A 13858-nucleotide genomic window follows, 5' to 3' on the forward strand; every position below is an offset into this window, starting at 1 on the left:
TGCTCACACAACTCTCTGTGTAAAGAACCCGCCTCTGACATCCCCTCTATACTTTCCTCCAACCAGCTTAAAACTATGACCCCTTGTGTTAGCCATTTCTGCCCTGGGAAATAGTTTCTGGCTATCAACTCTATCTATGCCTCTCATTATCTTGTATACCTCAATTAGGTCCCCTCTCCTCCTCCTCTTCTCCAATGAAAAAAGTCCAAGCTCAGTCAACCTCTCTTCATAAGATAAGCCCTCCAGTCCAGGCAGCATCCTGGTAAACCTCCTCTGAACCCTCTCCAAAGCATCCACATCTTTCCTATAATAGGGCGACCAGAACTGGACGCAGTATTCCAAGTGCGGTCTAACCAAAGTTTTATAGAGCTGCAACAAGATCTCACGACTCTTAAACTCAATCCCCCTGCTAATGAAAGCCAAAACACCATATGCTTTCTTAACAACCCTGTCCACTTGGGTGGCCATTTTAAGGGATCTGTGTATCTGCACACCAAGATCCCTCTGTTCCTCCACACTGCCAAGAATCCTATCGTTAATCCTGTACTCAGCTTTCAAATTCGACCTTTCAAAATGCATCACCTCGCATTTATCCAGGTTGACCTCCATCTGCCACCTCTCAGCCCATCTCTGCATCCTGTCAATGTTCCGCTGCAGCCTATAACAGCCCTCTATACTGTCAACGACACCTCCAACCTTCGTGTCATCTGCAAACTTGCTGACCCATCCTTCAATCCCCTCATCCAAGTCATTAATAAAAATTACAAACAGTAGAGGCCCAAGGACAGAGCCCTGTGGAACACCACTCACTTCCAGGCAGAATATTTTCCTTCTACTGCCACTCGCTGTCTTCTGTTGGCCAGCCAATTCTGTATCCAGACAGCTAAGTTCCCCTGTATCCCATTCCTCCTGACCTTCTGAATGAGCCTACCATGGGGAACCTTATCAAATGCCTTGCTAAAGTCCATATACACCACATCCACAGCTCGACCCTCATCAACTTTTCTAGTCACATCCTCAAAGAACTCGATAAGGTTTGTGAGGCATGACCTGCCCCTCACAAAGCCGTGTTGACTGCATTTAATCAAGCCATGCTCTTCCAGATGGTCATAAATCTTATTCCTCAGAATCTTTTCTAACACCTTGCAGATGACAGACGTGAGACTTACTGGTCTGTAATTGCTGGGGATTTCCCTATTTCCTTTCTTGAAGAGAGGAATTACATTTGCCTCTCTCCAGTCCTCAGGTATGACTCCAGTGGAGAGCGAAGGTGCAAAGATCTTCGCAAGTGGCGAAGCAATTGCATTTCTCGTTTCCCAAAGCAGCAGAGGACAAATCTGGCCCAGGCCTGGCGACTTGTCAATCTTAATGTTTGACAAAATTTTCAGCACATCAGCTGTGGGTCTGGCGTCACGTGTAGGCCAAACCAGGTGAGGATGGCAGTTCCTTCCCTAAAGGTATTTGTGAATCCAGATGGATGTTTTCCTATAGTTGGCAATGGATTCATGGTCATTTATCAACATAATATGGTAAATAATTACTAAGTAGATGCTTCTATCTGAAAGTCTTGTCAGAAGTGTTCTATTTTCCAAAAATTCCAGTCACAGTCATTTTTTCCCCTCCTTAAGTTTGGCAGTGATTGTAGACAAGATATTACAGCCAAGCCTAGTCTTACTTTCAAAGTAACATCCACACAAATTTATGTAACCAGAAGTGGAAACTGACCAATTTTTCTCTTATTCACAAAAGTAAATAATCCAAAAAAGGATTTCCAAGGTCTAACGCACATCCTCTTGTATCACACCAACAGACTGGGGGATCAAATCTGACATTTTCCTGCTTTGTGTGATTCACCTATTAAATAAATTTGATGAGACATCTGTGGAGAAGGGAGAGCCAAAACACTTTTTTTTTTAAAATGTTCCAGCTTTGCACCTTGCATCATGTAAAAAAAATTGAGAAACCAGTATGCAAAGTGACAACTTACAAGGCTGCTTCAAAGTTTGAAAGTCCTTGGTTGGTCAATTCAAAATCTGTAGAGAAGCCTATAGTACCAGACTAGAACAACAAACTACAAGAATGACTTGTCTGCTAGTTAGAATCAGCACTGTTATCGAGAAGAAACATATGCATCAAAATGAAACTACACTATGTAAAGAAATTCTAAGCCTCTTGCAGCTAGAATTAATATTTTTAAAGCTGCAAAGTGAGACAATTGGAATCTTCAGTTAAAAATATAAATTAAACAATAGAAGACAAAGGGTTGGAGCAATGCCATGCTTTAACTAGATTTTATTCAATACCAGCTTTAATTACTGGCACCTTGATAAATATTTTTGGAATACTTCCCGTTGATGTGAAAGTTAAGAGTATTACATCTGATCACCTGATGTACTGCAAATCATTTTCTTTGAAAGAGCATTCTAAGTACTTTTGTTACTTGTTATCACCAATCTGTGTCAGCAGATCAACACAAATATGTTAGTAAATCATGGCACACTAATAGAAGAACAAATAGGAGGCAGGCAAACCAAAGAAGTATTTGTTATCAAATTTCCCACTAAATGTGTAATTCAGCTGGGGCACTCATCGTGCACCCAACAATTTCCTTTTTTAAATTTTGTTGATGTGTGCTATGCATCAGTCTGCAGGGTGCCGATAAAAATCACTAGAACTAATCGTGTACAGAGATTCTTCTCAGACACAGTGCAACTTTGCTTATGGAGGTATTACTGGCAGTATGACTCAATAAATTTAAAAGAAAACCATTCTGTCAGTTGCTTTCTTCAACACAGTATTGCAAAGGAGAATTCACATTCATTGAGGTTCCATTTTGGGTTATTATAAATTGCACTTCGTTTTGCCGACCACAATTGTTACATCACTCAAGTGGAATATTGTCGAGTTGGCTTGTGTTTCTTAAGTTTGAAGAAAGGTGTAAAATTAGGAAACCCATCTCCATAATTATTCTTTTATCTGTAAAACAATAAAAAAGTAACATTACTCTGTACTTCAACAATCCAGTAAAGCACTTGACAATTAACTGAGTTATGTAATCAATGCATTTCACTTTAAATTTATTACATAACATAAAACAATGCATATATTAGCAGTACATGTATCATCAGATTGGTTACATGGTAAATCACACTAATAAATTAGTAACAAACATGAGAAGACAAGCCTACTTCAATTTCCAAATACACTCATAAGGAATAAAGAACAATTCAAGGCCTCTTCAATTTATAAAATCAAAGAAAAATGCCTGAAATCATCTGGAGAAAGTTTTATGTCATATATGTATTTTGCACTTTTAAGCAAAAAAGCAAAGCACTGTGAAAAATGCTATCAGACCTTGGCATCTAACACCTGATGCCTCAAGGCAAACACAAAGAACCATGACTTAAGTAAAGTATCACAAGGTTATTAAAACTTGTAGGTCAGCTTGAGACACTGCCTTCTTTAGGAGGAAGAAATTAAAAGAAAAAATTAACAAATTTCTATTAAACATGTGATTCTGTCTTTTTTTCATTTAATTGTGATTCATGCATTTTAGAGGCAAGCAAACAAATTTTGGAAAAATCTTAAAAGCAGTGATTCTGCTGAGACTAGCAAATGTACCTTCCCCAATTAGGCAAGATGTATTAAACAGCAAAAACATACAGTTCTCCAAATCTAGTGTTCCATTCAGTGTTGGTGCAAACAGAAGAGTGCCAAGATAACAGAATGAACATCTTAAATTCCGAAAGCCAGTAGCAGTTCTCAAGTTAAGTGTCAAATCGGAAGAAAAGTTCTCATCACCATCATAGGTTCTTGATGAGCATGGGAGTGAAAGATTATTTGGGATTGTGGAAATATGGAGTTGGGATACAATCAAATCAACCATGATCATATTGAGCACCAAAGCAGGTTTGAGGAGCTGAGTGGTCTACTTCTGCTCCTAATTCATACATTTGCATACGTCAGCCACAGTGCTCATGTGAGCTTGATCAACTGTGACCAATCCAGAGGTACTTTCACTATGTGGGCGTGCAGCTGCTGAGGCTACTCACTCACTTACCACATGCAAAGACAGCCAAAATTTTCATCCATTAATTTGGTATAGATCCAACAGTATGGATACCGCAGGAGAAAGGTAGAATTATAACTCACCTGTCAGGCATTCTTATTTTAAATAAAGTGGGGAAGTCCCCTAGCTATTAAGAATGGAATCAATTTCAGTTAAAAAGAAGGCTACAACTTAAGGATGTGGTTTCTTACGTTAAATCTTAAATGCATTACTGTCTCATTCAGTGGAAAACAAACAGATCTTAGGCTTCAAACAATAGTTACCTCTGTGACTACTCCTGCTGCTATGCTGGATCCACTATAACGTAACATAAAACGACCCAGTTCCTTGAAGTCTTTGTAAAGTTCCAGAGGGACAGGTCTCTGAGTTTGCAGCTCTATCAAGGCATTCTGGCCTTTAGTCAAACATCTGAAAATTATAAATAAAGTACGAAAGCAAGGAGAAATCAGATAAACAATCTCCTGGCTCATTCAGTTCAAGGACAATTAGGAATAGGGAATACATGTTTGGTCCAACTTGCAACGTCCATATCCCATTAACGAATAACAAAAAAGCCCAAGAATCAAAATGTTTCAGAAACATCTCTGTCCTATCATTTTGAGTTTTGATAAACAGTAATTGGGTGGTATATGATTTCAAGAATATTAATATTAATATCTTGGAAACAACCTTTACTTACCCAAAAGCAAAATATCATTTCCTGTAATAATTTGCCCTTAATCATTGTTTTCATTTGTCAATTTGTCCCAATGTCAGTCTCATTCCAGTGAGGTACTCATTAGTACTATGGCACTCTGGTAGCCATTGTCTATCAACTAATTAGAAAAATACTGAAGGAACAACTTATGAACATATGATCTTTAGACTGTACATACTCATTTAACAGGAATCTCCTTTCAGCTGATTTTGTATTTTATGGAATAATTTAGGATAATACTTCATTAGGTTTTAAATCTGAGAGATAGGAAAATGCTACATAAAGGATTAGAAATGGAGCATCACCTTGAAATCTGACGATGATTTTAGGTAAGTTGAACCCCCAGTGCCTGTCATATGTCAGGAGGGAATTTCTTTGTTTGCTACATAATGAAACTCCCTGACAATGCGCGAGTTCATTAAACACACATATTCATTCTGCTTCATATTTACCCACAGCTACAAAGCATATTATTGTGGTCTGATTTCTGAGCCTACGACCCACCTAAGTGCTTGATCAAAGTCTAAATTTAGGCATTCCAAAACTGCCTGCTCACATCTTTCAGAATATTTTATCTTTTTTTTCTAAATAAATGACATATAATACTTGTATACATTTACTGTACTTGTCATGAATTGTTTAAAGGGATATTTCAATCTGTATTTAAAATGTATTTTAGTCAATGACCAATGACAATTAGGTATGAATCACCAAATAATTCTGATTCACAAAATTAGCTTACACATTATTCAAGCAAAGCTACCTTAGAAAAGACATGCTTTGCGAGTTAAATGATATGAACAGCACTGACTTAAATGGCTGATGTAATCAAAGCGTTCACAAAAACGACAGTATATCATTATAAAAGAAAATAATTAATTTTTCAGACTGTCTTGCATTGTGCATCATCGTGAAAATTTATTTGAGGACCACGGAATCATTTTGGAGACTAACGAAATAAAGTTGTCAAATCACCTTCATTGTCACTATTTTGGCTAGAAATTACCTTGTCCTAAACGAAAAAGCACTTACTACCACAACTCATCAATGTATTAGTTCAACTGGTCTCAAGGCCAAAAAAGTACATGATAAAGCCAAACAAATTGTTTTAAAACAAAACTGTTATTTTTTTTTACATTTCTTACTCAAAGAGAATGATGCAATTGAACAAGGTTCTACTGCAATTATTTCTTGTGGTATCCAAGGCAGTGTTACATAACTCAAACATCCTATTAGTTAATTCATGGGCATTGTTTGTAGTTCAAAGTGGAAAACAGTTTAAAATTTTAGACAGTTTGAGATGGCCAAACCAAATACTGAATTGCATTGATCCATATACTGTATCCTAACAGGCAAGTAAAGTTCATGAGTGTGGCACAATACTCAAAATTCAAGGCACACATCAGCTGGCGCCAGCAGGATTACCCGAGGTAGATAAGTATAAACTTCATTGCAACTGTTACCTTTGCACTTCTCTGAATGATAAATTAGATTAATAATTTAGGTCATTCAGCACTGGTCTGAAGGTTTATTCCAGCTTAGAATTTCAATTGTAAAAGGGTCCAACCTTAGTCATATTATTAGGAAAGATGCCCAAAAAGTCTTCATACTTTACACAAAATGATAAAAGACTGTTTGGTGACTTTCAGATCTGAATCAGTTCATGAGTGATGTGGGAGTGTACTGGCAGGAAGTTTTTTGTTTGTCTGATAAGAGGTGCATGTAACAGGAGTTATCAAAAAACACTTTGAAAATTGACATCTAATTTGCTGGGTTCAAGCTGACCAAAATTAAATTTTGAATTTCACTTTGCAAGTATAACTATAAAGAATTAACAGAATTTTAAGTAATGCTTACTTGGGCTTTTTCTTGAGAATCTCTCCTGTACTCTTGTGCAGAACACTCACTAGCCTTCTGATTGTACATGGTTCACTTAAAGTTTGGTAGTGTAATAAAACCTGTTAATAAATAGGCAATCAATGCTTTAAACATTAAAGTGCAACTGTCCACAGTATTCAAAATAAACAAGTGTAATGCATTCCTTATTTTGATTAAACATTTTTTTTAGTCAATTTTATATCCTCAAAGTTTACTCAATGTCTTTTCAGAGTTTGAAACAAAATGAGAATGCACAATTTCAAATTCAATCATTACAAATAAACCAAACTTCCCAGGGTATGTTTTGAGGTACTTGAAGGAGCAGCATGATAACTAAAGCGAGGGTTTAGTTACTGGTGAAGACGGGTGTGAGAATGAAGCCAATTTAAATTCTCTGTCTAAATGCAATTATGGATTAGCACAATGTCCTGCAGGACACATACAATGTGGTCGACACATACAATGATTCTATTTTTACCTAAACATTTAAAGATAGCACTATTATATTAATTTTAGTTATATTTCAACAATTTTACAAATAAACATCTCAAGTTTATTGTTCCACAGATTTCTAACAGAATAGATTCAGGACATCCTAATATTTCTAATCTGAAAGTTCAAACATATTTATTAATTATTTGCACAAGGAAAATTTTGTTAAATAGTACCCAAAGGATTGAAGGAGGCACAAATTGCCAAAAGAGTGAAAGTAAAGGTAATATGATGTAGGTGCTTCTATAGTATTTTGCGTAGTAATGCACTGTCTGCATTTACTAAACAAACTAAAATGTTTTGTCCATTATAAGAGTTTACTGGTTATGTTATTGCTTCACTGGAATAGCTGAAGTGTAGAAATCTGATTTTAACTTCCACATTTCAGGGTAAGATATATTAGCATTCAATCAAGTGGCATTATTGTGTCAGCTGCATGTGAACATAGCAATCCAATGTTTCTGCCCAAAAGAGCATCAATTCCAGTTTACCAGAAACAAAATTCAAAATCATAATTTATCATCATCTTTATAAGTATATAGAGGGAGCAGAAAAAAAGGTAACATTCATTTAAGACAAGATAAATTAATGTAGGACTGCAACAGAAAGGTTGGATTTCCAAGAACAATCTTACTTTTAACCTCAATTCACATTTACTGAATTCCAAATAAATACAGAAAAAAAAGTGCACTTACTGGCAAACCTTGTGTGATTGGAATATCAATACTGAAAATAAGAACTCTAGCTCTAAATCTCATGCATGTTTTTATAGGTGCTTTCTGATCACAAAAAATACACCCGACACTGTAGGAACAGAAATAAAAGAAAAAAAAAACAGCAGAACTGGTTAAAAATAGACAGTGAGAAGTTCAACAACTTCTGTATATTAAGTGATTTGCTTTCACAAAATCCTTATTTTAATTATCATGTTAAATTGTGATTGTGTGTGATGGAATATGATTACATATAGCAAAACATGAGTAATTGTAATGAGCTCAACTGTCACAACTTAATAGTTAATCTTAACAGTCAAAATGAACACATTGGTGCATTTTATAAGAGAAGACAATGACCCTCAACTAAATGAGGCATTGTGCTCAATTTATTGAGCCCTGTAGAATACTTGCAGGCAGGAAGACCAGCAGTGGGATAGCTCCCTATTGCATTTCCAATGCAGAGGCTTCCCAGGAGCAGCTTAGAAAATGGGTTGGTCGTATGCTGAATTTGTGTTGCTGTGGTTCTGGATTTGTTGGTGTCTGATTGTGCCAGCATTATCAGGAGCCAACTTGGATATAGTATACCGACCAAAGCCTCAAAATTTACCTAAACATAGCACAACACAGTGCTGGTTGGCTGTCTCACTGCTGCTTAATTCCCAACGGTCAATGGAACACAAAAGGTTTAGAAGTGATCACCCCAAGTTACTAAGTGTAAAATCACAATGACTGAAAAACATTTATTCAGCAACAATAACAAGGTCCACATGTCCACTGCACAAAGCAGGGCCTGTTTCCTAGAGAAGCAACAATCTTGAACACTGAAAAATGTTCCAAACTCTGCTCAATCATCCTGGAAGCGGGTTTCTGAGGTTCTTTCTAGCTTTTCACACTGATGCATTGGCCTGTTGTGATGTCACGGATGGGTCTCATTGTCAATGTCCTCATCTCTGTCCTCAGAAAATGACTGCTGTCCCCCATGCATTCATGATATCACAGCATTGTTGGTTCCACTCTGAAGGGCATACCATTAATGATGCGACATACTCACCCTGGGCTCTAATGCAAGACTCTGCCAAAACAGTCTGACCGTCAAAACCTCATTTTAAAGGAGGCTTATAGTCTCTTCCATTACGGGCCAGTGGAAGCACGAGCAGCAGTTTGATTGAATTGACTTTCAATCTGAGATAGCAAGTGACCAAATTAATGTCCTCGTAAGTGAATTCCAGATTCCACTTCAGCCATACCTTTTCTCTTTGCTAGCTTGAGGGGATCAAGGTGGTGTTAGGGACTATGGTGAGAGCAGGTTCTCCTCATCTCACAGCATTCATCCCAAAGCAGGGATAGATAGATAGAAGGCAGGAATCTGAGAGTTTGCCATATGCAAGAGACATGGGAGCCCCCAGTGGTCACATATAATTTTTACATTGATGGAGTAGAAGCCATTTCTTAATGAGCTCTGTAGATCGAGAATAGGGTGTCCTCAAAACAATATAGGTGGAGTCATTAGCAGCATGCACAGGGAAGCCAGCAGTAGTGGAGAATCCCACTGTCTAGGCTGCTTGACTCACCTCATCCTTATCAACTTACTCTGGCTTTTAGACATTTGAGAAAGATGACAGTGAGGCCTGTAAATGTGGGACCTGATCTTGTTCCTCCATCCCCTTGGGAGAATCTTAAGTTGCACCCTTCTCCAGCTTGAGGCTGTGTTGCAGCTATGAGAGGTCACTTTCCTTGCTGGGATTATTGAGAACATTGTAATTCCTGTTTTTGATTTTGAAACAAGGCAACAAGGACTCCAGGTGCAACAATGTTCACATCAGATATCTGAGCAGGTTATCTGTGGGGATTGTCAGAAAGATAGCGGAATCTTATTGAAAAAAAAAATTTGATCCATGACACAATAAGGAAGAAAAAAAGCTGTGCACAATGTCATGATTGCTTGAGGCCAGAATACTTAATTTGAATTCTTGGACAATGAATGTTCTGCCAGTAGGACCAACCTCCAAGCTGACTATGGCCAAATCCCGGGATCGGATGAGTCCGTTGATGGTGTGCGACCATTTTATCTGAATGACTTTGAGACTGCTTAACCACACTAATGAATGCTCGCCTTTAATTTTTCAGAAGTGGCCCTTTGCATGGTGCATATCCAGGTTCTTTGCAATAAGCTTAAGCTTGCAATAAGCTGCTACATGTCCAACCCCTTGGCTGTTCAGTACCTTGCCTCATTACAAGCTGCCTCCAGCTTTGTGCTAAAAGAAATAATGCACGCCAAAGCTGATGGCATGGACTGAGTGAATGAGCGCTAAGAAAGCAAGATAACAGTCACAAGATACATCCTGCGCAGATGCATGTGTGGCCATCTGCCATGGGGAGATTAAAACCCATGTCCCCAGAATATTGGCTTGGGGTTCAAGATTACTAACCCAGAGGCATTACCACTTATGCCACTGCCACCCTGATAAGGCAATACACTTGGGAGGCTTGCCCAGATGACATAATTTTATTCTGCCTTAATATTTTAACTCAAATATATGGTGCAACTCTGTAATCAAGGTCAGTATGACCTCACAGCAAAATATTATGTTCATAGCTTTGAGATACTAAACACAATTTAAAAGAATAGTCTCTGATTTTCTAAAGAGTATAATCTGTAAGAGTGATAGTAACATTTAGAGAATGCAGGGTAGTTTGATCTTAGAGTAGGATAATAGGTTGGCACAATATCATGGGCTGAAGGGCCTGTACTGTGCTATGTCCTTTGGATCGCACAGTGAAGCACATGGTCATTATAACTCAAGGATCAGAATTTAAATTAAGCTTAGAATGATTGGGCAGAAAGCCTGTTCACTTGACTATATGCATCCATTCTGTGCAAAATGAGCATGACGCAATTTAGTTCCTCAGAAGGTGCAGTATCCATGAAAAGTTAGCCCATAACAGGTTATCAGACTCACTGCCCGTGCGGATTACTGTTATGGAAAGTGACAATTATAACTGATGCAGTATAAACTTCCAGTAATGTCCCTTGGTCTGAATTAACAGAACTGTATAGAAAATGTGTGGTTCAGCATTTGTCTGCAGATTGTCAAAGACCCAGCAGTAATTTTGCAACTTCACACAGGGGTGGAGTCAGTATTTCTAAGCAACCAACACAGACATGTTATGCTACTTATCCAGTGTACACAGGCTTGAATATGAATCTCCTGACCCAAGGGTAGGGACACTACCACTGCTCTACAAGGTCCCTATAAATAAGCGGTACATAAGTTTTTGTTCTCAAATCGACTTCCTCAGATATGGTATTACATATGTCTAGGACAGGTGGGACTTGAGTGCAGACCTTCTGACACACAGTTAGGGACACTACCACTGCAGCACAAAATCCCAGCAGAAACACTGTGGGAACAGATAATATGTGCAGGAGGAGGCACGGATGAAATGCAAACACTACCACATATCAAACAGCCCACGTTGTTTCTGTGCAATAGGTGTTGCAGAGTTAGACAGTCATAGAGTAATACAGCATTGAAACAGGCCCTTCCGCCCAAAGTGGTCCATGCTGACCGTGGTGCCTGTTCCACTAGTACCAATTGCCTACATTTGGTCCATATCTATTTAATCCCTTCCAATCGATGTACCTATCCAAAAGTTACAGTTGGAATTTAAATTGATAATGTAGAAGCAGTTTTTATTTGACCTTAATATTCTACATCAAAAACAGGGTGCAACTTTCTAATCAAGGCCAGTATGATCTCATAGCGGTGTAAACAGAAGTGTTGGGACAAGCAACTTAGAGCCAGCACACTCCCCATCCCAATCAGCGAGAAAGCTCGCCTGATGAAGGACAAATTAGGTAGTTAAGACAAACAAAAGCAAATTACTGTGTATGTTTGAAATCTAAAGCAAACATAAATGATAATAGAGAAACGCAGCAGGTCTGGCAGCATCTGTGGAGAGAAAGATAGAATTAACATTACATGTCCAACATGATTCTTCTTTAATTCTGTGGTTTCACTGTTGTGCAAAGCGGGGCAGCAGGGTGGGGCTGGGTCCTGGGGAAAGACCTCTACTGCTTTTACCTGACAGGAAGACAGGGAATTTGTGTCACCGGTTGGTTAAGGCCCTTTAGTGGCCATTGGTTGAGGCCTTAACTGGTAGTAGTCCCTCTCACATAGATTTTTAAATCAGAAGAACACAATTCAGAACTTGATTCCAATTCTTAATGCCTTCCTCTCAGGCTTGCTGCAGTCCCAGCATTAGCCATCACTCATATTGGCGCTACTGGACCACAAAAGCTGTCCCTCCACTTCAAATTATTTTAAGGCTGAATAAAAACTGAAAGAACTGCTGATGCTGTAAATCAGGAACAAAAACAAAGTTGCTGGAAAAGCTCAGCAGGTTTGGCAGCGTCTGTGAAGGAAAAGGCAAATGAGGAAGGGTCACTGGACCTGAAACGTTAACTCTGTTTTTTTCCTTCACATATGCAGCCAAGTTTGCTGAGCTTTTCCAGAAACTTTGTATGAGTGTGTATTTAAAGGCTGAAGGCTGAACCAGCCAATCGGAGGCATGTACATACCTGAGCATTGCTTGAGAGGCAGAGCTATTGCACCCCTATTGTAAAATTCCAAGTGTTTTAAACAAGCTCAATACAACTTGTCTACTTTTGAATTCTATGCTTTATAAGGTAACCCATGTGTGTTGTTTACACACTTCAAGTTTTCAAATTTGCATTGGTATTATTAATCTTTTGTGAATGCATTTTCCATGATCCCTTTGCTGCTGTACTCCTTCAAAATTCTTATTTTCCAAATAAATGGCCTCCTTCTCCTACCAAAACAGACCATCTCAATTATCTGCACTGAAATTAGATTCAATGGGCTGCCAAGCTCGCAAATGTGTTAATGTCTTAACTTTGCCATGGTCCCCCTCATGATAAACTACATGCTACCGTGTCACAAACTTTGAAACTGTATTTCCACACCAATATTCTTTATTACATTTAGTTTCTCAATGCCTTTCTACTATACCTTTGAGAAAAGATTCGAGATTTGTTCCTCTCACTGACTGAGAAAATTTATATAATTCTCTGAACAGTATTTATTGCCCATCAACTCTTTTCCATAATCCGCATCACTGGCTGACTGGCATTTATTGTCTGTCCCTAGTTACCCTTGAGAACATGGTGAACTATATAATTATTTAATTCAACACATTTTTTCATACTTCTACTTTCTGTTTCCTGGTTTAAGTAAATGTTTATCTAATCCAGCCATACCATGGGTTATACCTTTCCTACGTTAAATTAGTTTCATCAATTACTTCCATCTCTTCTATGTTAAAAGGCATTATTTTTTTTGTGGTATCTTCTCCAAACACCACATGCAACAATTAGTCTCAGGTAAAGACCGAAGCAAAATAATTTCTATTGCTACCACTCAATTGTCGTTACATCAGAGTTTATCTTGTACATTGCATTGTGGCTCTACCCTTATATTTCTTTTATGTATAGAATATTCTACAATTTTTTTATATTTTCTGATAATTTCATTTCACAATTCTACTTTGCCACTCTAATTTTAAAGAGAAATTATTTCCCAAGTTCTTTTCATTTCCTTTTATCATTCTCTTTTATTTCCTATGTACTAAAGAGCATGCCTATCTCTAGATTCAATTTTATCCATATATCTTTTTATTAGTGGAATATACTTAAGAAAACAGTTTAAAATATATCTCTCTCATTTTTAGCTACAGAGAGCTGGCATGTCTGTCCTTATGCATGGGGCCATGGAAAACAACACTTCTAAAGAAGATGACAAAAAAACAAAAACTTACTTTATTTTTATAATGTCCACACCAGTCACTGTGAGAGTGACGTGATCTCCTGCTGCGGCCCAATCGAGTGGCTCATCATGTAAGGCAATTCCTGGAAATGAGTAAATTTGTAACCCCATAGTCAGCTTTCTGGGTTATGATAGTGAAATGTGCATCTAAAATGTTTTT

General features: G+C 37.9%; 1 protein-coding gene across 7 annotated transcripts in view; it reads right to left on the reverse strand.

The window, feature by feature from the left end:
• Positions 1 to 2277: 2277 nt before the first annotated feature.
• hbs1l (HBS1-like translational GTPase) overlaps positions 2278 to 13858 on the reverse strand; it is a 167069-nt gene continuing 155488 nt past the window's right edge. For all 7 annotated transcript variants that reach the window (XM_059645307.1, XM_048530877.2, XM_048530872.2 and 4 more), the window contains 5 exons: positions 13691 to 13781; positions 7832 to 7940; positions 6624 to 6724; positions 4333 to 4477; positions 2278 to 2976 (listed from right to left, as the gene is read on the reverse strand). In XM_059645307.1, coding sequence (XP_059501290.1) covers positions 2965 to 2976; positions 4333 to 4477; positions 6624 to 6724; positions 7832 to 7940; positions 13691 to 13781 — 458 coding nt within the window. In that variant the 3' untranslated portion in view covers positions 2278 to 2964. The remainder of the gene's footprint in view (positions 2977 to 4332; positions 4478 to 6623; positions 6725 to 7831; positions 7941 to 13690; positions 13782 to 13858) is intronic.

This window comes from Stegostoma tigrinum, chromosome 4 (genome assembly GCF_030684315.1).
Source record: "Stegostoma tigrinum isolate sSteTig4 chromosome 4, sSteTig4.hap1, whole genome shotgun sequence".
Classification (NCBI taxonomy): domain Eukaryota; kingdom Metazoa; phylum Chordata; class Chondrichthyes; order Orectolobiformes; family Stegostomatidae; genus Stegostoma; species Stegostoma tigrinum.